A 27,656-nucleotide genomic window follows, 5' to 3' on the forward strand; every position below is an offset into this window, starting at 1 on the left:
AGAGGATCTGTAGAGAAGAATGGGAGAACCCCCCCAACCCCTTGGATGCGTTCTCCAGTGCAGATGCTGGAATTTTTTTGTATGAACATCTGAAAGTAATCTACTCTGCCAGGGGCCTCCAAATCACTGTCCGCCCCTGTATTCTAGGCTATTAGAGAAATTGTTTTTGTTTTTCTTGTTGCCTTTATTACTATGAAAAATGTAAATTATGCACTGTTTCCTTTCATTGATCATCTTTGCACTGTACTTAATGGAAATGGTTAAGTAGGTAGGCTTACTCAAGTCTGCACTTTTCATTGTTTTGTGTATGATGCCTTGGTCAAGTACGAGTAATATTTTTTTGGCTCGTCACACTGGTTTGGTCTTTGTTGTTGAAAATATCTGTTATTTCCTGTTTTTGATGTTCAATACATATATGTTTCTGTATAGCATAAAATGACGAGTCATACAGTAGTTCTTGTCTATTACAGTGAATTGGGGTACTTTATTCAGTAGGGGGCACCATTGTTCACGTGCAAACACTATTACTCTATTGCAAAACTTGACAAATGAAATATGAAACCTAAAGACCGACTTCTCCCAATGTATCCATGGGAATCATTTTGCATCTGTCAATGCGGTTAAGAGGATGCAACTGTCACAGTAACCATGGCTGTACTGAATGTAAAGTTGATAGATTAGGGCAGCTGCTGTCAGCCAGCTGAAGAAAACAAACTTTGTTGGATAGCTACAGTGGCTAGAGAGTTGTTTCTGAGTTGGCAAGAGTAATGGGCTATAGCAGGTAGTAGTCAAGGGCCTTAGGGAAGAAAATACCCTTTACGAAGCAGTTACAAGCATGACATTTGGTACAAACATTCCTCAGGTGATATGAAAACATCCCAGAAGGGGTTCCCATTTCAAAATTGAACAGGAAGTGAGTTACTGCTACATTTTAAATGGCTGCCATAATAGCCGGAATTTGACCATGGAAACTGTATTGCAACAGATAAAAAAAGCATGCAATTTGGTACAAACATTCCTCAGATGATATGAAAACATCCTAGAAAGGGTGCTCATTTCAAAATTAACCAGAAAGCAGAATTCCAAATGGTCGCCAATGGAGATGTAATGAATCCATAGTCAAATAAATTTCAGCTTTTATTTCTTTCATCACATTCCCAGTGGGTCAGAAGTATACATATGCTCAATTAATATTTGGTAGCATTGCCTTTAAATTGTTTAACTTGGATCAAATGTTTTGGGTAGCCTTCCACAAGCTTCCCATAATAAGTTGGGTGAATTCTGGCCCATTCCTCCTGACAGAACTGGTGTAACTGAGTCAGGTTTGTAGGCCTACTTGCTCGCACACACTTTTTCAGTTCTGCCCACACATTTGCTATGGGATTGAAGTCAGGGCTTTGTGATGGCCACTCGAATACCTTGACTTTGTTGTCCTTAACCTTTTGCGACTAGCAATCCCGGATCCGGGAGCGTAATCATAGCCTCAAACGAATTAGCATAATGCAGCGGACATAAATACCCCTAGAAACTTTTCCTATTCATGACAATCGCAAATGAAATATATTCAAACACAAGCTTAGCCTTTTGTTAATCACACTGTTATCTCAGATTTTCAAAATATGCATTACAGCCAACGCTAGACAAGCATTTGTGTAAGTTTATCATGGCATAATGCTATGCTAGGCTCTGCTGGCAGCAGGCAACATTTTCACGAAAATAAGAAAAGCAACCAAATTAAATCATTTACATTTGAAGAACTTCGGATGTTTTCACTCAGGAGACTCCCAGTTAGATAGCAAATGTTCCTTTCTTCCAAAAATATTATTTTTGTAGGCGAAATAGCTCCCGTTTGTTCATCATGCTTGGCTGAGAAATCGACCGGAAAATGCTACCACTACAACGCCAAACTTTTTTCCAAATTAGCTCCATAATATCAACAGAAACATAAGCCATTTTGCCACAACTTTGGAAGCATGCTTGGGGTCATTGTCCATTTGCAACCAAGCTTTAACTTCCTGACTGATGTCTTCAGATGTTGCTTCAATATATTGACATAATTGTCCTGCCTCATGATGCCATATATTTTGTGAAGTGCACCAGTCCCTCCTGCAGCAAATCACCCCACAACATGATGCTGTCACCCCTGTGCTTCACGGTTGGGATGGTGTTCTTTGGCTTGCAAGCCTCCCCCTTTTTCCTCGAAACATAACGATGGTCATTATGGCCAAACAATTCTATTTTTGTTTCATCAGACCAGAGGACATTTCGCCAAAGTACGATCTTTGTCCCCATGTGCAGTTGAAAACTGTAGTCTGGCTTTTTTTACGGCTGTTTTGGAGCAGTGGCTTCCTCCTTGCCGAGCGGCCTTTCAGGTTATGTCGATATAGGACTCATTTTACTGTGGATATAGATACTTTTGTACCTGTTTTCTCCAGCATCTTCACAAGGTCCTTTGCTGTTGTTTTGGAATTGATTTGCACTTTTCGCACCAAAGTACGTTCATCTCTAGGAGACAGAACGCGTCTCCTTCCTGAGCGGTATGATGGCTGTGTGGTCCCATGGTGTTTGTACATACTATTTGTACATACTGTTTGTACAGATGAACGTGGTACCTTCAGGCGTTTGGGAATTGCTCCCAAGGATGAACCAGACTTGTGCCGACAAGACAACACAGGAGTGGCTTCGGAACAAGTCTCTGAACGTCCTTGAGTAGCCCAGCCAGAGCCTGGACTTGAACCCGATCGAACATCTCTAGAGAGACCTGAAAAATCTGTACTACTATGCTCCCCATCCAACCTGACAATTGAATCAATTTTAGAATAATGCTGAATAATGTAACAAAATGTGGAAAAACCCCAATTTAAACATATTAAAGTATGATATGGGAGAACGGCTGAGAATGGTTGAGTTGATGAGCAAGGAGAAGTGAACGATGCATAATTGTGTAATCAGTGAATGGTCAATGAAAAACAGGGGGGGCCGTTCTATTGTATTGATCTATTTGAATTATAATCTCAATATTGTATATCGCTCCACTGAATCCAAGCAGTCTTATCAGTCGACTCTGGCCTACTTGGAGTGCACATTGAGTGTGCGTAATTTACATTGGCAAGAAGACAAAGACAAATTGATGCACATGCTGTATTAGCGTTGCTACAAAATCTGAATGAAAATTATTCCGATGGTGGGGTACACATTAATCTTGACATCTCTGATAACTATTCTTTTGATTCTGAGCCTGAGCCTGAGCCTACACTTCAAAGGCCTAAGAGCAAAAATGGCGGTGTTCACTGAGCAGGGGCGCAGTGAGACAGGAGAGTGGAAGGGATGGCACTGTTTGAATAATCAAGCTGGTGACAATGCTATGGGCAGATTATTATCACAGAATGTATCCCTGAGAGAGCAGGCCCTACATATCAAGCAAAAAAACAACATCAGCAACGCACTCACCAACTTTCGTTGTTAATGTGACATCCGACACGCATCTCTGCGTGGTTGGGGTATTTTATTTTGTCGCTGTATAAGAAGCTGTTATCACGTTCCAACACATATGTGTTCTGTTTCATAGTTATACCAAAGGCACTCCACGAATAAAATTGATTGAATTTGTTTTATTTTATGTTTACTTTTTAATTAGCCTGTAGTAACATAAACTAATGAAAATGCTATTGTGTTATTTGAAATATATTTTTTATTCGTATTCTAATGTTACATAAGACCTTAAGAAACACAAACAAAATATTATTTTTGCGATAGCATATATGAAATGTATTTATTACACTGTTAGAACATGGCATTTTTAACATTTTAAATACATTTGTTGGGGTGATTCATGTAGTAGTTCCACACAACTTGAGTGGTTAGCCTACAGGTTGATTTCTGGTGTTTGCAGGACATTTATGCCACTTTAGGCTGGTCGCTTATGAAATATCATGGAATATCGTAGAAGGCTGGTCCACTACTCACAAATACACAATAGTTTTTACTATATATGGAAACAAAAATTCAACAGTAATATCACCTTTCAAAAACCTGATTCTGTTTTGGTGGCCATATTGGATTATGTAGAAAAATAAAACAATAGGAGTGCCATGCCCCAATGTTTTGGCCACCCCTTCTAATATCATTTTAAACATCCCAAAGAGCATATCTACCAAATGCTATGCTTTGTATCCGCCTCCATATAGTTTAATTTAAAAAAAAAAAAATCAGCTAAGGCCCGGGACTAAAGGGGGAGGTGATTCTTTAGGAGGCGGACACCGGAGGTGGGAGCGCAACTAAACTTCGGTGCTCCTCAATGATTATTAGAAGTAACTTAGAAATTGCTCAACAGTCAACAACGAAAGTCACCGGGTGAGTGAGCAGAATACACGGGAACGGAATAAAAGCCAAACCCTTGCAGTTAACTTAAAGGCAATCGTCACATCTCAATTGAATTTATCTGCACAATATATGAGTAAATATTCAGAATCATCTCTCAGCTGATGGTTAACTAACTATTGAACTCACTCCGCTTCGCTTTCTAGTTCAATTTACGAGAATTTAACGCGACTGCAGCTGCAACTTCGTCACTCTTTACTTGTTTATTTGGAAAATCATTTAAGTAAGTAGCCTATAAATGCAACGCTGTTTAATTTATGAGAAGACAATGGCACCAGAAACAAGGAACGGAGGAAGTTCTTCCCTGAATAACAACAACAGTAAAGACAACAGCAGGAAAACCTTCCTGGTCGGTGTGGATCTCTTCTGCTTGTTTTTAGGTGAGTGTTTCTGGACTTTTCATTCTGTAGATAGGACAAGAAATTAGGCTATATTATTAGGTCACATTGTCTGACACTGCAGTACATTTTTCTTATATAAATAGGCCACAGTTTTACATTTGCATAAAATGTATTATTTTATTCATGTTGATTAACCCAGCATCATAATGTTATATGACTTGTTGGTTTATTTATTATCTTGGATGAGCTAGAGTGTTATGCTATCATTAGGTCAAGGGCAGAAACTACTCATGCAAATGTATGTCTAACAATAATAATAATTCATACATATACAATCCAATATCAGAGCAATGTCAGTCAACATAAAGATGATTCAAAGGTTTGTTTCATTTCCTTTTACATTTCTTTGTTTTCTTCTTTTTATTGTCATTTTCTGTTGACTCCTTGTTCCTTTTCCCCGTAGTCCATTTTTAATACAAGACAGCAAAAATAGTTGAAAAGATGTTCCTCCTCAGAAAGAAAAGGGATTTATCATGACAATATTTTTGCCAGAGTTCCCAGTGAAACCCCCACGCCCACAGTACAGCAATATATTCTGCTGGCAAAGGGGAAAAGCCAATTGATCAATTGCTCCAAGAGGGCTATATTTCTTTGGTGTCTGACCATTCCTGTTGCCCTCATTTGGCCTGTTTTAATATTTTCCATAATGTCTCACATCCCACACTGGCAATCAAGCCAGGAATTCTCTTGAAGTGACATCTGGCATAATATATCTGGTGTGTGTGTGTGTGCGCGTGTGCGTGCGTGTGCGTGCGTGTGTGTGCGCGTGTGTGTGCGTGTGTGTGCGTGTGTGTGCGTGTGTGTGTGTGTGTGTGTGTGTGTGTGTGTGTGTGTGTGTGTGTGTGTGTAATTAAAAGAAAGTGGTGAGAAGGTCAGCCATATGTTCAGCTAATGTACTGAGTACCATCTCTCTCTCCCTCCGTCTCTCCCTCTGTCTCTCGCTCTGTCTCTCTCTTTCTGTCTCTCTCTGTCTCTCTGTCTCTCTCTCTATTTCTCTATTTCTGTTCCTCTTACTCTTTGACTGAGCTTAGAGTGAGTGATTCCTCACCAGACTCAGAAACACTAGGGCGGTGAACTGTCAAATAGTTTCGAAGGTGACTGAATCAGTCATTCCAAGAAAGACATCAAAGTCAAAGACCCTAATAAGTATTCTGGTCCAAGGTCTAATAGTCTTCGGTCTGCTGGTGACTTAACACAAGTACATTATATAGTGTGATGATATACAGCAGTGGTTCCCAAACTTTTTATAGTCACGTATCCCTTCAAACATTCAACCTCCAGCTGCGTACCCCCTCTAGCACCAGGGTCAGCGCACTCTGATATGTTGTTTTTTGCCATCATTGTGAGCCTGCCACACACACGCTATACGATACATTTATTAAACATAAAAATGAGTGTGAGTTTTTGTCACAGTTTTTGTCACGGCTCATGGTAAGTGACAAAGAGCTCTTATAGGACCAGGCACAAATAATAATTTAATAATAATCAATAATCTTGCACTTTATTTATCGGTAAGTGGAATGGAGGCAGGGCATGAACGGGATAATGAATCCAGTTGTTTATGTCGTCCGTTTCGGGAAGGTATCTGCGTAATTGCGCACCCAGCTCACTCAGGTGCTTCACTATATCACATTTGACATGGTCCTTAAGCTTGAGTTCATTTGTACACAAACAATCATACAATAATGGAAAGACCTGTGTGTTGTCCTTGTTAATGCAGACAGAGAAGAACTTCTTAATCATAGCCTCAATTTTGTCCCGCACATTGAACATAGTTGCGGAGAGTCCCTGTAATCCTAGATTCAGATCATTCAGGCGAGAGAAAACCTCACCCAGATAGGCCAGTCATGTGAGAAACTCGTCATCATGCAAGCGGTCAGACAAGTGAAAATTATGGTCGGCAAAGAAAACTTTAAGCTCGTCTCTCAATTACAAAAATGTGTCAATACTTTGCCCCTTGATAACCAGTGCACTTCTTCTGTATGTCGTAAAAGCATTACAATTGTATAATGCAGAAAATACACGAGAGTTCAGGGGCCTTGCTTTAACAAAGTTAACCATTTTCACTGTAGTGTTCAAAACGTCTTTCAAGCTGTTAGGCATTCCCTTGGCAGCAAGAGCCTCTTGGTGAATGCTGCAGTGTGCCCAAATGGCGTCGGGAGCAACTGCTTGCACGCGCGTTACCACTCCACTATGTCTCCCTGTCATGGCTTTTGCGCCATCAGTACAGATACCAACACATCTTGACCACCAAAGTCCATTTGATGTCACAAAGCTGTCCAGTACTTTACAAATATCCCCACCTGTCGTCCTGGTTTCCAGTGGTTTGCAGAAGAGGATTGTCTTCCTTAATTGACCCCCCCCCCCCCATAAACATAACAGACATAAGGTAGGAGCTGTGCCAGGCCCGCCACGTCTGTTGACTCAAACAGCTGTAACGCATAGAATTCACTGGCTTGTATGCGAAGCAGTACTTGTTTCAAAACGTCTCCTGCCATTTCACTGATGCGTCGTGAAACAGTGTTGTTTGATGAAGGCATTGTCTGTATAGTTTTTCTCAAAACGTCTCCTGCCATTTCACTGATGCGTCGTGAAACAGTGTTGTTTGATGAAGGCATTGTCTGTATAGTTTTTCTCAAAACGTCTCCTGCCATTTCACTGATGCGTCGTGAAACAGTGTTGTTTGATGAAGGCATTGTCTGTATAGTTTTTTGGGCCTTTTCCCCCAGCATTGTCCCAGCCATATGCGTGGCAGCAGGAAGAATTAAGGGCTTGCCTGTCCTAGCCACTCGGAAGCTCACCATATAAGACGCTTCTAGCCTCTTCTTATTAATGGTATCTGTTGGTTTTATACATGCCTTACTACTCGAAAGTCGTCTTAATTCTCGCTCAAAAAACTCCTGTGGCTTATTTTTCAAATTGGCATGTTTTGTTTCAGAATGTCTGCGCAAGAGTGAGAGAGTGAGTTTTTCATTGAGTTGTGAGATAGTACTTTTGCACATATAACACACTGTGGCTGAGGAAAGTCAGTATTCCCATATATAAGTGAACCCCAAATCAATGTAGCTCAAATAAAATACAATTTTATTGGTCACATGCGCCGAATACAACAGTTCACCTTACCGTGAAATGCTTACATATGAGCCCCCAACCAACAATGCAGTTTCAAAAAATATGGATAAGAATAAGAGATAAATGTAATGTGTAATTAAAGAGCAACAGTAAAACAACAATATCGAGACTATATACAGGGATGTACCGGTACAGAGTTAATGTGCAGGGGCACCGGTTAGTTGAGGTAGTATGTAAATGTAGGGAGAGTTATTGAGAGTACCAGCGGTGTAAAGGGGGGGGCAAATCAAATAGTCTCGGTAGCCATTTGATTAGATGTTCAGGATTCTAATGGCTTGGGGGTAGAAGCTGTCTAGTAGCCTCTTGGACCTAGGCTTGGCACTCCAGTACCGCTTGCCGTGCGGTAGCAGAGAGAACAGTCTATGACTAGGGTGGCTGGAGTCTTTGACAATTTTTAGGGCCTTCCTCTGACACCGCCTGGTATAGAGGTCCTGGATGGCAGGAAGCTTGGCCCCAGTGATGTCCTGGGCCGTTCGCACTACCCTCTGTAGTGCATTGCAGTCGGAGACCGAGCAATTGCCATACCAGGCAGTGATGCAACCAGTGATGCTCTCGATGGTGCAGCTGTAGAACCTTTTGAGGATCTGAGGACCCATGCCAAATCTTTTCAGTCTCCCGAGGGGGAATAGGTTTTGTCGTGCTCTTCACGACTGTCTTGGTGTGCTTGGAACATGTTAGTTTGTTGGTGATGTGGACACCAAGGAACTTGAAGCTCTCAACCTGCTCCACTGCAGCCCCGTTGATGAGAATGGGGGCGTGCTCTGTCCTCTTTTTCCTGTAGTCCATAATCATCTCCTTTGTCTTGATCACGTTGAGGGAGAGGTTGTTGTCTTGGCACTACATGGCCAGGTCTCTGACCTCCTCCCTATAGGCTGTCTCGACATTGTCGTTGATCAGGCCTACCACTGTTGTGTCATATGCAAATTTAATGATGGTATTTGGAGTCGTGCCTGGCCATGCAGTCATGAGTGAACAGGGAGTACAGGAGGGGACTGAGCACGCAGCCCTGAGGGGCCCCTGTGTTGAGGATCAGCGTGGCGGATGTGTTGTTACCTATCCTTACCACCTGGGGGCAGCCCGTCACAAAGTTCAGGATCCAGTTGCAGAGGGAGTTGTTTAGTCCCAGGGTCCTTGGCTTATTGATGAGCTTTGTGGGCCCTATGGTGTTGAACTATAGGTGTTCCTTTTGTCCAGGTGGGAAATGGCAGTGTTGAGTGCAATAGAGATTGCATCATCTGTGGTTCTGTTGGGGCGGTATGCAAATTGGAGTGTGTCTAGGGTTTCTGGGATAATGGTGTTGATGTGAGCCATGACCAGCCTTTCAAAGCACTTCATGGCTACAGACGTGAGTGCTACGGGTCAGTAGTCATTTTGGCAATTTACCTTAATGTTCTTGTGCACAGCCACTATGGTGGTCTGCTTGAAACATGTTGGTATTACAAACTCGGACAGGGAGAGGTTGAAAATGTCAGTGAAGACACTTGCCAGTTGATCAGCGCATGCTCTCAGTTCACGTCCTGGTAATCCGCCTGGCCCGCCAGCCTTCCGAATGTTGACCTGTTTAAAGGTCTTACACACATTGGCTGCGGAGAGCGTGATCACACAGTCTTCCGGAACAGCTGCTGCTCTCATGCATTTTTCAGTGTTGTTTGCCTCGAAGCGAGCATAGAACTAGTTTAGCTTGTCTGGTAGGCTCGTGTCACTGGTGAGCTCTCGGCTGTGCTTCCCTTTGTAGTCTGTAATGGTTTGCAAGCCCTGCCACATCCGACGAGTGTCAGAGCCTGTGTAGTACGATTCGATCTTAGTTCTTATCATATTCACAACTGTCAGTGACCATGCTAGCTGGGCTAACAACAAATGTACACATTACTGATGCTAGCATTGGATGTGCTCGTGGAAGCAGAACAACTTGTGTCGTCAACAGGTGAAGGTGTAGTACTGCTGGTAGTAGCAGTGTCTCTATGTACGCAGGCCTTACTTTTTTTAACCATTCATCAATTTTCGAGCAAATGGAATGAGCAGCAGCTACGTTTGGCTACATATGGACTGTTAGTGGAATTCCCGCGAGAGAGTAACTGTTAATATGATTGGATGTTATTTATTTGACTTGGCTATCTGTATTTGGCATTGTGTTGTTATTTTGCTGAACACTGGATGTTTAAATTTTGGTTTTGGCAGTAAAACGAGGCTACTCAGGCGAGAAATAAACTCACCCAAATGTATTGCCCCGGAGAAAAAAAGTCAGATAAGAACAAAATTCTTATTATAATGACAGCCTACTTGTAAAGCCCCCCTCAGCCAAACCATTCCCTTAACCCGGACGACACTGAGCCAATTGTGCGCCGCCCTATGGGACTCCCGATCACGGCTGGTTGTGATACAGCCCGGGATCGAACCCGGTCTGTAGTGTCACCTCTAGCACTGCAATGTCGTGCCTTCGACTGCTGCATAACTCAGCAGGCCCCCCCACACATACAACGCCTTAGTGTATGTGACAAATAAATAAGAACGTGATATGATTTTGTATGCATTTCAGAGATCAGTCATTTTTTTATCTCTTGACAGTTTGAAAGTATTCATCCTTTGACCTGTTGAAATGTATAATACATGAAGGTGGAAAAGAGGTGGAATTTACTAGTCTGGGGTGAAGATGTATGTATTCAAGTTCCACAGGGTCACTGACTTGAGTTGACTGTGTCCAATAGGACATCTATGGCCACTTCTTACCCCACAACTGTTTGTTTAATATAGTCTCTGATAAGGTTATCGCGGGTCAATAGAGGTTCTGTCAACAAACTTCTCCGTCTCTCTATTGCCCTGCAAATGCATAAATATATCCTTTTTTTCTTACGAGGCGGAGGGTAAGTTTTGCCCACTCTGTGTTTGTACCTGCCCACAGAAAACGCCTGTCAACAAACCAACAGTGTATAGCTGTCTAAAGATGTGGTTTGAGGGGAGAGACCGCAAGGAGGAAATGGTGGAAGCACACTTGCAATTACTGGCCAAGCCAGCTTCCATTTTCACTGTGACTCTGACTGGAGTTCCAGCATCTCCAGAACAGAAGGACTTTCCTCTCAGCTTACAATCAGGGCCCGTATTCATGAAGTGTCTGAGAATACAAGTGCTGATATAAGATCAGTTTTGCCTTTTAGATGATAATGAATAAGATTATACGGACAGGAGGTACCTGATCCTAGATCAGCACTAATCTGAGACAGTTTACAATTACAGACCCAGATCTCAGTGGCCTATCCAGAGTTTTATATTTAGATCTCAATAAGGTGCTGGCCTGGTCCCATACTGTATGTGCTGTAACCAACACTTTTATTGTTGTCGTATTATTGTAATACCAATAAAAGAGTTGGCTACAGCACATACATACACTATAGGACCAGGCCGGAGTCCAGACCTGCTCTCAGTGTTTGCATACCCCAAAGACTTTCATAGCCAAAATAGCATTAGTTTAAACAGGCAGGACTTTAGGTAACAATTCATAATTCTATTCATTAACAAGTATAATTTACAAAGCATTTGTAAAGTATTTATAATGGCTTATTCATCCAAAATGATTGTAAAGTTAGCCAAGTGCCTCAACTCCACAATGAGAGTTTTTTGGTCGTTTGAGTCGCTATTTTTATTTCGTAAACTTTTTTTTATCCAGCCGAGTCAATTTAGAACAAATTGTTATTTACAATGATGGCCTGTCATCCCATACATAAAAAGGTATTCAAATACAACCACTGACTGTTTCTATGTTGAGATTCAATTGGCACATCGTAGAGCATCTTCGAGCAACAGTAATGAGGAAACAGTCTGTAGTTGTATTTAATTCACGTTTAATCAAAAAGTATGGATTTCAATAAACAAAGAAAGGCACGCAACAACAAAGGACAAACATAGGTACAAGCTAAGGATTTAAGAATGGCAATCTTTTAAGTATCGACTGCATAGCGACTCGAAGGAGTCAGAGGTGAATAAAAAAAGAGTCTAGTCTGCGCTCAAATACATGGATGAAATCATTGTAGAGTTGAGGTACTTGGCTATTATAAAATATAACCAAACTTTAGATTTATTCCCTGTAGATCGAACTGAATCAACCGTGTTTTGGCCAACACTGGCCCAGTGCAAGGATGAACCCTGGGTTAAGTGTGTAGCTAAATGGGGTTAGTTGAGCAGTAAGTCGTTGCAGGTGGGGTTTTACGTTTTCTAATCACCTTATAATGTCCCCATTTGCTTCTGCCTGGCTGTAGATAATCAGAAAGCTCAAGGGGGCTTAATCAGCTAAACATCACTAACTATTCAATGAGACAAATGGGGGAGAAAAACACTTTTACAGGGATTTCTATTTTGGCTTTTTATTGTTTTATTTAATCGGTAACATGTTGAGACTACATGGAGCTCAGATTCTTTAAGCATTTCACCAATATTTTTGGCAAACCACAATTCAATGCAAATGTGATCTTTTCCCCTCTTCTCCTCTCTCAGTAGCCAGTGGAACTAGGAGAGCATAGGAATAGGGTTTGGCAACCGCACCACGACCAGACAGACAGACAGACAGGGAGTAGTTTGTGTGGGGGCTCTTGACTGCCATGCACACAAGGGTACAAGTAAAAACACAACTGCATCTGTGTATACAGCAGCACAACTCCCTCACACATGCAGTCTACATTTCTAGGCCAGTGGGAGAGCAATGGTGGAAAATGTGTATCTGTTTATTTTAGCTACAGCAACTGGTGTTATGTGAAATGCCCCAAAATTATGCTGGAATTTAATTCATTCAATGCAAGCTGCCATTTGCCTGTCCCAGACATTGATTGTGGTTTCCATAGTGGAATTGAAACCCCAAACTGAAACTCTCTAATTAATCCTATGGGTATGCTTAAGAATTGTTATGATCCAATAAACTCAAGGTAAATGTTTCTCGCTTCCAATTTTTCCATGAGAGGAAGCAAAGCAGACAGGTGTTTGAGTACTAACTCATCACTTCGAGGAAGTTGTTTGGTTATACCTTACTGGGGCTTTATAGGGATCGCTACAATGCTATATAAGCCAAATGGGAAATTTTGATATTGGTAAAAATAAAATCCTACATGCTCATTCATGCCATTTTCAATTAGGGAGTGCTTTATGTTTTCTTTGTGTCAGTGTAGCTAATACATTAGACGTATGCCTCTTGGCTGATGTTGTTGTTGGCAACTAGTGGGGCACTGGTTTTCCCCTCGCTTGTCCGAAGTGGGAAGGGAAGGGAGGAAGACGGGAAATCCCAAGATGCCTTGAAGAATGCTGATGCTGCACTGTCTGGTGGCATGGGGTGTGTGGAGGGCCTCAGAGGCAAGACAACACAGCTGAATCATGGGAAGAACAGACTTGGTAACATCTTAAATTACTCACTCCATTTTTGTTTCTGTCACCTGTTAGGGGTCAGGACCCGACTGTGGCGTTTCTGTTCCTTAATGAGCTCAGCGAGAGAGAGAGAGTCAGCCATCTTTTACTTGTATTTAACTTCCTCTCTTTTGTACTCTCCGGCCCGCCTGAGTCTTGGAGCTGTTCATGTGCATAAAGGCAGTCAAGGGAGGTCAGAACCCCGGGATGAATGCTTTTCACATTCATAGCAGTGTTGAGCCCAGCGGCCAGGGCCCTCTTTTCTTTCCATTGCCCTACATCAGCAAGCAGCAGCCCTAACCTGCCAAGCACTGTGCTGTGAGAGGAATGCCTGCTGATTCCCTCCCATCATAAGGGCAATGAAAAAGGCTGACAGACCACAGTTAAGATCGGGCGGTACTTAAAGTGTGTTTTCTCTCCACTAGAGCGCTAACACCTCTGAAAACCCCAAGTTTCAAATGGCTTGAATATAAATAGTAAAAACAGTAATGGTAATAATGTGAATAGTGTTGAATCTTGGATTTGAGGGAGGGAGGCCAGTGGAGGAGTGGTTAGGGTCTGGTCTGGGGTTCCCATCAGGCAGAGAGACTGGCCTGTAACATGAGCCTCTCCCAGCTGGGCTTTCAAAGCCCAGGCAGCTTGGAGCAGGGGAGCAGGGCGAGGGGAGCCAAACACACTAAGGAGTGTGTTGACATTTGGGTTTGAAGACATCAAACCCCCTGCCTTAGCTCTGCAGTACCCAGTACCCAAGCCAGCACCCCCAGTTTGACCTCTTCCTCCCAACCCTCACCCCATCCTCAGCCTTTACCCAGAGAGAAAAGGGGGTAGGGATGGATCGGAGAGAGAGAGAGAGAGAGAGAGCAAATGTTTGACTTTCTTTGTATTCATACATTTCAAAATCATTCAAGGGGTTCACTTCAAAGCTTCAAACATCAGTTAAAGGTCCACTTGGATGAGATCGAGAGAGTAAGCTTTCCAATTCTGTCAGGGAGTCCTCTCCTGGGTACTACTTTTCCCTTTATCTGTAAAAGACAAGTGGTTTTACCTCTAAAAGTGGTGAAATACACTCATTCGATTGTGGCGACCCTTCAGTCATATTTGTCTCAGCCTTCCACATCAGTTATCTGCGATGGATACCATTTAGCCCTTTTAATACTAGCTGCCCCCGTTTGATGTTGGTTTTTCATAGTATGATGGACGATACAGATTCTAACAATGACAGATTTTTCCCTTTCTTGGCTGCCAAGTCAGTGCACTTCATTTTGTTTATTCGATTTTTCGGGAGTTGCTGTCATAAAAAGGAAAATCCACCCCAAAAAACAATATTTTGGTATTTTTTTCAATTTGGACTGTTGATACAGTCCCAAAATGTAAGGATGTCAGCAGTCGGGTCATTTTTCATCGTCTTGATGATATGGCCAGTGACACTGCTTCTTGAAAGTCCGATATCTTGACAACTTGACTGCTTACATGCAAAACATTTTGGGACTATATCAACAGTGGACTAATGAAAAAAAGACAAATATAGTTTTTTTGAGCAGATATTTTCCCTGTAAAGGTGCTACGCATATGATTTTAATTTCATTTTTGCATTGTGATTTCAGAAAAATGTCCATAATATATCTGCAGTAATAGTGGAATGGTAGTGTTTCACAGTACTACTCACCTATTGATTTCTCCTGCCGGAGTGGCATCTGTTGTCAAAATGGGAAAGCTGTTCTGACTTTGTGGCTGTTTCATCTAGTGGAAAGGGCTCTGTCATATCCTGGTTGCTAAAATTCTGATTCCCTACAGTACACTATTCAGTGCATAAACTAAAAAAGTTAACATTTTAGCAATCAGGAAATGACAGAGCGATTTCCACTAGATAACACAGCCACAAAGCCCGAAACATCATTTTGACAACAGATGCCGCTCTAGCGGGAGAAATCAATAGGCGAATATTACAGCCAATCACAACATTGGTGGGTAAGTAATACTGTGAAACACCATCCTTCCACAATTACTGCAGATGTATTATGGACATCAGTGTTGTCTGATGGCAAAAAAATAGTCTGTATCACTTCAAAGGATATTTGGTAGATTATTTGCTGCAGCCTACATATTTTCCTCAAACTGAACATGCTACAGGTACATGACCAATTTTGAGCACCGTATCATGATATTACATGAACATGACATGTTATCAGCTGAGATTTGTGTGACGAGAGCGTTTGTCAATGTTGTTATGACGAGAACTGCATAACAGTCACCTTCCAGGTAAGTGCCCCAGGTAAGTGTGTGGGTGTGTCTTTCTGTGTTTGTTTGTTCTTGCCAGAGCTGTGTGTGGGTGTTGTGGGTTAACTGCAGCAATACAGGTTGTGTTTGGGATGTGTGCATGTTTGTATGCCAGTCAGATGATTTGGGCAGATTACAGATTACATTCAGTGATGCTCCTTGCTGTCTTTCTGCACAAGTTTTCCATCACACCCCACCGGAGGGGCTTGTTCTGTCAAAGACAGCAACATCAGCCTGTCTTATAAGAACAACCCCTCTGCCCACCGCTGTCCTGGTAGTTGTGGGGTTCCCTGTGCCCATCATCTCTGTAAATCTTTAGCATGGTTCAGCAGCAGGAGGGACAGGAAACGCATCCAGGGGACTCTGATTCACTCCATCCAGGGATTCACTGAATGTGGCTTTTAAGCCGAGGCCACCTCCCAAATGTTGCAGTTGGTGATCTACATTCAATTGATTGCATTCATGAACCTAGGAGTAGTATGGGATTAGCCTTGGTGTCGGTCTGGCTATAAACATTTTCCAAACATGTTGGTATGACATCCACAAAGGAGTTGAAACAGACAGGCACCAAGGCTAGCATACAAACCCTATTGGTACAAAATGAACTCCTACTCGACTCATCAATACTGAATTGAGACCTAAACCACTATTTCCTAGTAATTGGTTTTAGGTTGAGAACTATCTGAGTGAAGACAACAAGTCTGGAAAGATGCGAGTGAAAAGTGAGACCCCCATGTTCCCTGTCCAGCCATCGCTGTGCCGTCTACCTGTGGACACTCATTTAGGAGCACCTTATTGACCCTCTCTCTCTCTCTCTCTCTCTCTCTCTTCATCTATCCCTCTCTCTCTCTCTCTCTCTCTGCCTCACCACTGCTGTGTGTACATAGCCGGCCTTCCTTTCCTGATCATAGAAACTAGTGCTGTACAGCCCTACCGCCGAGGCTTTTACTGCAGCGATGAGTCCATCAAGTACCCGGCCAAACACGGAGACACCATAAGCGACGCTGTGCTTTCTGCTGCTGGCATTCTCATCACCATCCTTTCTGTAAGTCACTATACCTCACTGATTAGTCCCAGATCAGTTTATGCTGTCTTGCCAACTCATATGTATATGAGTTGCCATAGGAGTTGGCAAGCCAGCACAAACAGATCTGTGACTCAGGCTATTTTCATCTCACTTTCCACCTCAGCAATGTGCAGCACCATCAACACTTACTGTACTGTGTGTCGACTAAATTATACAGCACGCTGCCCTCTGTCCTGGTAGTTGTGGGGTTCCCACTGGGCGTCATTTCAACGTGGACATTTGGGTAATATTTGGTTGAGACGTTGATCAGTGAGATTTTATTCACCCACTCAAAAAGACAGCCAGAAGTTTGTTGAATTCCCAATGTGTTATCACTATGCTATTAACCATACATACTATACTATACATACAATACATACATACTATACTATACATACATACTATACACATTTTACAGACACAATCTATTTTGCAATAGTTATATTTTGTTTGTTTTTAGTCCTTCCTCTGTTTCGGATGTCCGTCCAGTTTAATTTCTATTTGTAACTGTATATAGGTTCACAACATTTCTGAACCTATATACATTTTACAGACCCCGTATGTTTTACATTAGTTATCTTGTTGTTATTAGTCCCACCCTTCAGCTCCATTCAACCCCTCCCATCTATATCTTAACATCATCCATTTTGGATTTAGATTTGGATTTGGATTTATATTTTCCAAATGTTCAAAATCTAAGTTAACTAAACTAAATAAAGTGATTTGATTTAGTCCTATTCTTTGACTTAGATTTTTGGTTGAGATGGAGACGGAAAAGCCAACATATCAATTGTACATTTCTTGAGAACCTGGAACTAAAGCCAGACTAAGTCAGTGCAACCAAATATCTTTTGTGCCATTGCACACCAAACACAATTCAATATCGCTTTTGCAATACAGTAAATAGCTTATTAACTTGTAGATAAGTTAACAAATTACATGTTTGATTGTTAGCTCCAACTAAACCAAAAATAATAGTTAAAGAATAGGATTAAAGTGCCTGAGATGAAACTATCCAACCAATAGATACATCTCCTTTAAATGTTGAGATTGGGTTGCAATTGTCAAACAAACACAATTCAATATGACTTTTGTCAACATAAAGCCAACACATCAAGGAAGCCAATATATGAATTATTGACTTGACGATTACAAACACTGTAATTCACAGGGCTAGAAATGTGGTGGATGGCACAGGAGAAGAGTTATAGGCCCATTTTTCTTCTTCTGAATGTGACGCTAAATTCCATGTTCCCCCATAGACCAAGGGTCTTAAAATAAATCTCTGCAACAAGAAAAAAAAAATACTCTGGGAGTGTTGGGGTTAACATTTTATAATTGTATAATTTGTGTGACGACTAGACATTTATGAGACAAGGCACGAGACAACCTCTTCCCCAACTTTGAATATCTCTGAGGTTACACCTTTAACAGTTACACAAAGTTAATACAAAGCCGTTTCATTCATTCACATAGTTGATATAGTCTCAGTTCTTACACAATGAGAAACAGATGTGTTCTTTCTCTCCCATGAAGCAGCTGGGTTGGATCAACCAGGCTCTAAAGGGCTCCATGGTGGCGAGAGAGAAATGAAAAAAGAAAAACACACGTTATCAGCTTGTACAATCTCCCTATAGGACTTTCCCCCAAAATGTGTTTTTATCGAAATTAGATGTTTTTCTGCCCTGACAAGAATTTCTCAATGAAACCGAGATGCTAACAAGAAAACACCCAGACATCCCCTTGTGAAATCAGAGCCCTGTAAAAAAAACGAGTCAGCCGGCGCGGTGGAAAACAAACGTGCCCCCAATGTGTGTCTGCTCTGGCAGAGTCTGGCCACCAAAACATCTGACATGTCGCCTAGCTCAGCGTTTCTCCTGGTTGAAACCAGAAGTGCTGCCCCTGCCCCCCCCTCGCTATCCCTCCCTTTCTCTCTCCCTTTTCATTCCCTCTCATTTCTCCTTTGCTCTTTTCCTCCCTCTCACTCTGCCCCTCTCTCTTTGTCTCTCCCCATTGACTCCCTCCCTCCTTCTCTCCCTCCTCTCCCTCTCTCTTTGTCTCTCCCCATTGACTCCCTCCCTCCCTCCTTCTCTCCCTCCTCTCCCTCTCTCTTTGTCTCTCCCCATTGACTCCCTCCCTCCCTCCTTCTCTCCCTCCTCTCCCTCTCTTTGTCTCTCCCCATTGACTCCCTCCCTCCCTCCTTCTCTCCCTCCTCTCCCTCTCTCTTTGTCTCTCCCCATTGACTCCCTCCTTCTCTCCCTCCTTCTCTCCCTCCTCTCCCTCTCTCTTTGTCTCTCCCCATTGACTCCCTCCCTCCCTCCTCTCCCTCACTCTTTTTCTCCCTCCCTCTCTTCACTCTCCCTCCCTCTTCTTCTCACTCCCTCCCTCTATAAAACCTCCAGCTCTTTCTCCTTCTCTCCCCACTCACTCCATCTCTCCCATTTATCTGTGGCCAGGAGGTGGACTACAGGGTGGTGGGGAAGGGAAAGGCATTCGAGCTTGAACAGCTGTAGTGAGTTATTGGAGTCCGGTCCACGTCCCCCGGCCCTAAGTATGTCCGGCACGTCAATCATCGGTTTTATACGTTTGTTTATTTACCCACTTACTGAAAACCTCTGCATGTGCCTTCCACAACTCACATACTCACTCACCCTCACCCTCCCATAGCTACACTGAACGTTATGCAATTTGTTTTTGATGTTAGTGGTGCTAACCAAGGGTTAGGTCTGGAGTGTTTTTGATTGACCTTTCTCCTCAAATATTTGAAGTCAGATATTTGAATGTCCTTGATGTACGGAACTTTTTCCCTCAGCTCATAGTATCGTTGTAATATTACACTCTGATTACTCCTAGTATTTTTTTTTTTTTTACCTTTATTTAACTAGGCAAGTCAGTTAAGAACAAATTCTTATTTTCAATGACAGCCTAGGAACAGTGGGTTAACTGCCTGTTCAGGGGCAGAACGACAGATTTGTACCTTGTCAGCTTGGGGGTTTGAACTTGCAACCTTCCAACACTCTAACCACTAGGCTACCCTGCCGCCCGTTGTCGCTCTATACTCTCTGATCAGTCTCCGCTGTTTTACTGATGTGTTTAACTGAATTCCAAATATATATTGGAAAACCAGATGTCTGACACTCTATGATACTCTCTCATTACGGAAATGAATAAGCAGTTCAGTTTTGTTGAAACGAGACATAATTACAACAATGAAACAATGAAGTACTGATATTGACTCTGACAGTAATTAGGAAGTACATAACAGTAACAATATGATGTCAGTGGCCATCCTTGTAGATGACATGACTGCTGAGCCGTATATACAGTACATATAGAGGTGTGTGTTTCTGCTTCTGTATGACTGTATCCTCGCCTTTATCCCTCTTGCCAGATCATCATCTCTAAGAGATATAGTCATGTCATCTATAAAGATGGCCGCTGTAGACTCCGGTTGAACCAATCACCATTTGACTGGCACAGTGGCCATCTTTGTGCTGTAGATGACATGACTGTATCCTCTTCTTGTTCCTTCCCCCACCAGATCATCATTGGTGAGAGCTACATGATCTACTACCTGAACGAGGGATCTAAGTCCTTCGTAGGGAACCCCTACATTTCCGCCCTCTACAAGCAGGTGGGCGTGTTCATCTTTGGCTGCGCCGTCAGTCAATCGTTCACGGACATCGCCAAGGTATCGGTGGGCCGCATGCGACCCCACTTCCTGGACGTGTGTAGGCCCGACTGGTCCGCCATCAACTGTTCTTTGGGCTACATCACAGACTACCAGTGTAATGGACCCGAGAGCAAAGTCCAGGAGGCCAGGTACATTACTCTGAGATTACTCCATTGTGATTGTGAAGCATCTATGTGGTGTTTATGAAAACTTTATGAATGCTCTATAAAGAAACGTAGCCTATACGTTATGTTTTGTTTAAAGGGGTACCGGATATTTGATTTCATACAAAGTGAATGCTTTGTTCAATATCCAGGCGGAAGGCTTTGCATTGGTCTTACCTGTGCAGTAATCTTCTAATTGCTATAGTAACAACATTGTATTTCTCCTTTTCAGGAAGTCGTTCTTCTCTGGCCATGCATCCTTTTCCATGTACACCATGCTGTATTTGGTGGTGAGTTACTGTTATGCGTCTTAACCTCATACACACAAACACACATGTACACACACTCGAGCTGTCGCCCTGTGTTGATTCATTACCCATCTCTCCCAAACTCCCAGTTCTACCTGCAGTCCAGGTTCACCTGGCGTGGAGCCCGTCTTCTGCGCCCCCTGACACAGTTCACCCTCATCATGATGTCCTTCTACACCGGCCTGTCCCGTGTCTCCGACCACAAGCACCACCCCACCGACGTCCTGGCTGGCTTCGCACAGGGAGCCCTGGTGGCCTACAGCATAGTGAGTATTTGGACTTAGTGTTTACTATGTCCCCATAACTACATAGTACTTTACTGCATATAATGCATAGTATGTACTATAGCTATAATTTACTAGATAGGATGATATAGTACTGCATATACAGTGCATTTGAAAAGTATTCAGACCCCTTTTTCCACATTTTGTTACATTACAGCCTTATTTTAAAATGTATTAAAACGTTTTTTCCCCTCATCAATCTACATCCCATAATGACAAAGTAAAAACAGGTTTTTAGAAATGTTTGGCAGCGATTACAGCCTTAAATCTTCTTGGGTATGACGCTACAAGCTTGGCACAGCTGTATTTGGGGAGTTTCTCCCATTCTTCTCTGCAGATCTTCACAAGCCCTGTCAGGTTGGATGGGGAGCATCACTACACAGCTATTTTCAGGTCTCTCCAGAGATGTTCGATCGGGCTTAAGTCCGGGCTCTGGCTGGGCCACTCAAGGACATTCAGAGACTTCTCCCGAAGCCACTCCTGCATTGTCTTGGCTGTGTGCTTAGGGTCATTGTCCTGTTGTAAGGTGAACCTTCGCCCCAATCCGAGGTCCTGAGCGCTCTGGAGCAGATTTTCATCAAGGATTTCTCTGTGCTTTGCTCCGTTCATCTTTCCCACAATCCTGACTAGTCTCCCAGTCCCTGTTGCTGAAAAACATCCCCACAGTATGATGCTGTCAACACCATACTTCACCTTAGGGATATTGCCAGGTTTCCTCCAGACGTGACACTTGACATTCAGGCCAAAGAGTTCAATCTTGGTTTCATCAGACCAGAGAATCTTGTTTCTCATGGTCTGAGAGTCCTTTAGGTGCCTTTTTGCTATAGTCCTTCTGGAAGGTTCTCCTATCTCCACAGAGGAACTCTGGAGCTCTGTCAGAGTGACCATTGGGTTCTTGGTCATTCTTGGTCACCTCTCTGACCATGGCCCTTCTCCACCGATTGCTCAGTTTGGCCAGGCGAGCAATCTTGGTGGTTTGGCCTGGCGGCCTTGGTGGTTCCAAACTTCTTCCATTTAAGAATGATGGAGGCCACTGTGTTCTTTCGGACCTTCAATGCTGCAGAAATTGTTTGGTACCCTTCCCCAGATCTATGCCTTGACACAATCCTGTCTCGGAGCTCTACGGACAATTCCTTCGACCACATGGCTTCGTTTTGCTCTGACATGCACTGTCAACTGTGGGACTTTACAGTTGAAGTCGGAAGTTTACATATACTTAGGTTGGAGTCATTAAAACTCATTTTTCAATCACTCCACAAATTTCTTGTTAACAAACTATAGTTTTGGCAAGTCGGTTAGGACATTTACTTTGTGCATGACACAAGTGATTTTTCCAACAATTGTTGATGGACAGATTATTTCACTTATAATTCACCATATCACAATTCCAGTGGGTCAGAGGTTTACATACACTAAATTGACTGTGCCTTTAAACAGCTTGGAAAATTCCAGGAAATTATGTCATGGCTTTAGAAGCTTCTGATAGGCTAATTGACATCAGTTGAGTCAATTGGAGGTGTACCTGTGGATGTATTTCGAGGCCTACCTTCAAACTCAGTGCCTCTTTGCTTGACATCATGGGAAAATCAAAAGAAATCATCAGCCAAAACCTCAGAAAATAAATTGTAGACCGCCAAAAGTCTGGTTCAACCTCAGAAAAAAGGTTAATTCTTGGGACTAATTTCCAAACGACTGAAAGTAACACGTTCATCTGTACAAACAATAGTACGCAAGTATAAACACCATGGGACCACGCAGCCGTCATTCCACTTAGGAAGGGGACGCGTTCTGTCTCCTAAAGATGAACATACTTTTGGTCGAAAAGTGCAAATCAATCCCAGAACAACAGCAAAGGACCTTGTGAAGATGCTGGAGGAAACAGGAAGAAAAGTACTATATCCACAGTAAAACAAGTCCTATATTGACATAACCTGAAAGGCTGCTCAGCAAGGAAGAAGCCACTGCTAGTAAACCGCCATAAAAAAGTCAGACTACGGTTTGCAACTGCACATGGGGGGCAAAGATTGTATTTTTTGGAGAAATGTCCTCTTGTTTGATGAAACGAAAATAGAACTGTTTGGCCATAATAACCATCGTTATGTTTGGAGGAAAAAGGGGGATGCTTGCAAGCCCAAGAACACCATCCCAACAGTGAAGCACTGGGGTGGCAGCATCATGTTGTGGGGGTGCTTTGTGGCAGGGGGGACTGGTGCACTTCACAAAATAGATGGAGGCCTAGAAACCTGACTCAGTTACAACAGCTCTGTCAAGAGATATGGGCCAAAGTTCACCCAACTTTTTATGGGAAGTTTGTGGAAGGCTACCCGAAACGTTTGACCCAAGTTAAACAATTTAAAGGCAATACTACCAAATACTAATTGAGTGTATGTAAACTTCTGACCCACTGGGAATGTGATGAAAGAAATCAAATCTGAAATAAATCATACTCTCTACTACTATTATTCTGACATTTTACATTCTTAAAATAAAGTGGTGATCCTAACTGACCTAAGACAGGGAATTTTTACTAGGATTAAATGTGAGAAATTGTGAAAAACTGAGTTTAAATATATTTGGCTAAGGTGTATGTAAACTTCCGACTTCAACTGTATATAGACAGGTGTATGCCTTTCCAAATGGTGTCCAATCAAGTGATTTTACCACTATAACGACACAGTATGAGACCCAGATGCAGACACAGGAGGCAGATGGTTTAAGTCTCAGATATGTATTATATACAAGGGATAGGCAAATGGCAGGTCCTGGAAAGGCAGAGATCAGTAATCCTAATAAGAGTCAGGCAGGCGTATAATGGCAGACAGGCTCAGGGTTAGGGCAGGCAAAAACAGGTCGGAACTGGGAAGACTAGATCACAAACTAGAGAGAAGGAAAAACAAGGAAGAACACGCTGGGACGACTTGACGAGACAAGACGAACTGCCAACAGACAGACAGAAAACGCAGGTTTAAATACATAGGGGATAATGGAAAATAGGAGACACCTGGTGGGGGGTGGAGACAAGCACAAGACAGATGAAACAGATCAGGGCGTGACAACCACAGGGGGACTCCAATCAAGTTGTAGAAACATCTCAAGGATGACCAATGGAAATAGGATGCAGCTTAGCTCAATTTTGAGTCTCATAGCAAAGGGTCTGAATACTTATGTAAATAAGTTCTTTCTGTTTTTAAGGTTTAATACATTTGCGAAGTTGTCTAAAAATCTGTTTTCCTTTTGTTATTATGGGGTATTGTGTGTAGATTGATTAGGATTTTTTATTTATTTAATTAATTTTAGAATAACAAAATATTGTAAAAATCAAGGGGTCTGAATACTTTCCGAATGCACTGTAAAACATGGTGTAGTACTGCATGCGTAATGCAGTTATGCAGTCTGTATCATTAACATGTCTGACCTGTTTTTACTATATCTGTCACGTTTTGACCTTAGTTCCTTTGTTTTGTCTTTGTTTTAGTATGGTCAGGGCGTGAGTTGGGGTGGGCAGTCTATGTTCTTTTTTCTATAATTTGGGATTTCTGTGTTTGGCCTGGTATGGTTCTCAATCAGAGGCAGCTGTCAATCGTTGTCCCTGATTGAGAACCATACTAGGTAGCCTGGTTTCACCTTTGAGGTGTGGGTGATTGTTTTCTGATGAGTGTTGGTATCTGCATCAGACAGAATTGTTTCAGTTTCGTTCGTTCACTTTATTGTTTTTGTTCAGTGTTCATTTACTTTATTAAAAAGATGGACGCTTACCACGCTGCGCATTGGTCCTCCGATCCTTTCTACTACTCCTCCTCATCGGAGGAGGAGGAAGACAACCGTTACAATATCATTTATTATTGACAATATTGACCTTTTTTTCTTCTTCTTTCTATCCCTCAGGTGTTTTTTGTATCTGACCTGTTCAAGCCCAAAGGCAGAAGTTCAGCTCTACCAGTGACCCCATTAAAGCACCCCAACAACCCCACGGCAGACATCAGAGAGAGGAGCAACCACATCACCATGGCATAGTAGAGACCAGTAGAGTACAGCTACCTGTACAGCTACCTTCCGCTGTAGGTTTTAAACATCCTTTATTTCACCTACTGGTCTGTACTGGATGTGTTAAACAACCAGCGAAAGCAGCAAGACTGCTGACCGACATGTCTGCAAGGCACAGAGAAATAATGAGCTATGGAGAACTTACTTTGGAAAGAAGAGGAAAGACACACACACACACACACACGCACACAAACAACACACACACGCTGTTTGAACAGCCAGCAACATCCATGTTTCTCACCATCTCATCTGACATGTGAATGTGGAAGAGTTTGGGGAGAGGATTCATATTTTGCTTTAATTACCCAAGGTCTCTACATCAAACCTGGTGCTTTGCAGATTAACTGTATCTTTATCTGCAGACAAGGAAGTTTCACAGACAGAATCATGAAGGAAGGAGAGAAGGAAACGAACAGCTGTGGAACGTGATAATGTCCGCTTGGCTTTAGGCACCATGGAGACTGGCTAATAATACCATCACACACATACTTTGTGCATATGAGATACAAACTCATGAACAGGAACAAATTCCTTGATTACAGGAAGGATGTTTTTTCTTTTATAAATAACCTTCGTTATAAGTTCGAGCTATAGCACTATATCCAAACTCAATATTTTACTTAATTGTCACCACTTGAATGAACTGAAGTGAAGCTTTTCTGTAAAGTTTTGTTTTAAAACCAGCTTTTAGGTCTCCTGAAATGTAGTTTGTATAGAAATATATACACTGTAGATGGAGACTACAGAGAGAGAGATGTGGGCCTCTTTTTGCTGGTTGGGACGAGCCTCCACTGAGCCCTGTAATGAAGTGACTATGTGTGCCAGATGACTGCTCACAAGTATTAGGTCAGAGTATTAGGCATGTGTGTGTATGTATGTCAGTGTGCAAGTATCCAAGTGTCATGTCTATACTGTGTGTGTGTGTGTGTGTGTGTGTGTGTGTGTGTGTGTGTGTGTGTGTGTGTGTGTGTGTGTGTGTGTGTGTGTGTGTGTGTGTGTGTGTGTGTGTGTGTGTGTGTGTGTGTGTGTGTGTGTGTGTGTGTGTAGACCGGGAACGTAAGGCTGCTTCAACAGACGTTTATATTAAAAACAGGAAATCTGTGGAATTATACTTTCATAGACTAGCGTTGTGATCCATTTTCTAGTGATTTACATAAACTGTGCCAACTTCAGAAAAAAGAACCCCTTCCCTGTGTCACTATAGTATGCTCTGTCCTACCATGTCATTGCAACCAAACAGCATTATCTGTTTTATTTTTGTAATGTAAAGAACATTTTTGTATCAGAGAATAATGTACAATATCATTTACCTATGTTTTCATGCAATATCCACTATGAATGTTGACACGTCGATACATGTGTTATTGTGTAAGTGCTGCTTAAATAAGCAGGGATTGACAAAAGTCATTCAGTGAAATGACAATTTGTGTTGTGAGTATTCAAACTTCTGTGAAATAGCTTTCAAGAAGACAGCTTTATATTAAAATACCTTTTAATATTTTTGTATTGTCCTTTTTTTTTGTATATTGTACAATGAAAATATAAACCATATGGTGTAAATGTATTATAGATGATGTGCTTTGTAATAATAAAAACTAATTATTTTAAAAGTTTTTGTGCTTTTTTTGTGTGTCCTTCCTCACTTTGACTGGGACAAAGCCATAAAATATATATATATTTTTTTACAGGCAGTTGATAATGAAGCTGAGCAGCTCTCTCTCTGACTTTGCGTGCGAAGGTGAGATCTGGGCGTAGGTTCTAGACTCTATGGTGGAGTTCCGTTCCGTGCTTTACTTCCTGAAGGGGAAATAGTGTGCATTCCAGGTTTTTACCCATATCCCGAGTGGTATACTGGAATAATATAGAACATACCTGGTGAGTATGCCCCAGTGGCAAATTAGTACATTCCCATATGAGAATGTGACTCTTGGAAGACTAGCCCTTTGCTGGGCTGATAGAGCTCCATGTTACAATTACAATTCATATTAAGTGAAAATATGCCTCATCTGTAGATTGTTCCATATGCTAGTATTCAATCTTTCAAGAATCCATACTCAAATGAGCAACAGTTTCAGGTGTTTCTGGTCATAGGTTCAGGAGTGGCTGAAAAATCACAACTTTTGCCGGGTTTTGGGCTTAATGTCTTGGTACTGGGTAAAGTTCATGATGCTTGACCTTAACAAGGGGCCCAGGACCAGAGGAAGAAAACTATCGCCATAATATCAAAGAACCACCACCATATTTTACAGTAGACATGGGGTTATTTTGTGATTATGCATTCTAATTTCGATGCCAAACCCATCACTGCAGTGTGTGGCCAAAGAGCTCTATTTTCATGTCATCTGACCAATGCACAGGTTCCAATCCAAGTGCCAATGCCGTTTAGCAAACTCCAGGCGTTAACATTTGTTGATGACATTAAAATAGAGCAGTCATTTTTGCTCATCTTCATTCAGGTTGACAATTTCGGACCCCACATTTAACATGGTAAATGGATGAATAATGTACAGTGCATTCCAAAAGTATTGCGACAGTGAGTGCAATT

At 42.2% G+C, this 27,656-nt stretch overlaps 1 protein-coding gene across 1 annotated transcript; it reads left to right on the forward strand.

The window, feature by feature from the left end:
* The first annotated feature begins 4,260 nt into the window (after window positions 1-4,260).
* Window positions 4,261-26,724, forward strand: LOC115102917 (phospholipid phosphatase 3-like). The gene is made up of 6 exons (XM_029623361.2): window positions 4,261-4,760; window positions 16,460-16,617; window positions 20,180-20,460; window positions 20,708-20,765; window positions 20,873-21,049; window positions 24,953-26,724. The coding sequence occupies exons 1-6, from the start codon at window positions 4,619-4,621 to the stop codon at window positions 25,079-25,081; spliced, it is 945 nt and encodes a 314-aa protein (XP_029479221.1). The 5' UTR covers window positions 4,261-4,618; the 3' UTR covers window positions 25,082-26,724.
* Window positions 26,725-27,656: the final 932 nt, after the last annotated feature.

Source organism: Oncorhynchus nerka, linkage group LG20, assembly GCF_034236695.1.
Source record: "Oncorhynchus nerka isolate Pitt River linkage group LG20, Oner_Uvic_2.0, whole genome shotgun sequence".
Taxonomy (NCBI): Eukaryota; Metazoa; Chordata; class Actinopteri; order Salmoniformes; family Salmonidae; genus Oncorhynchus; species Oncorhynchus nerka.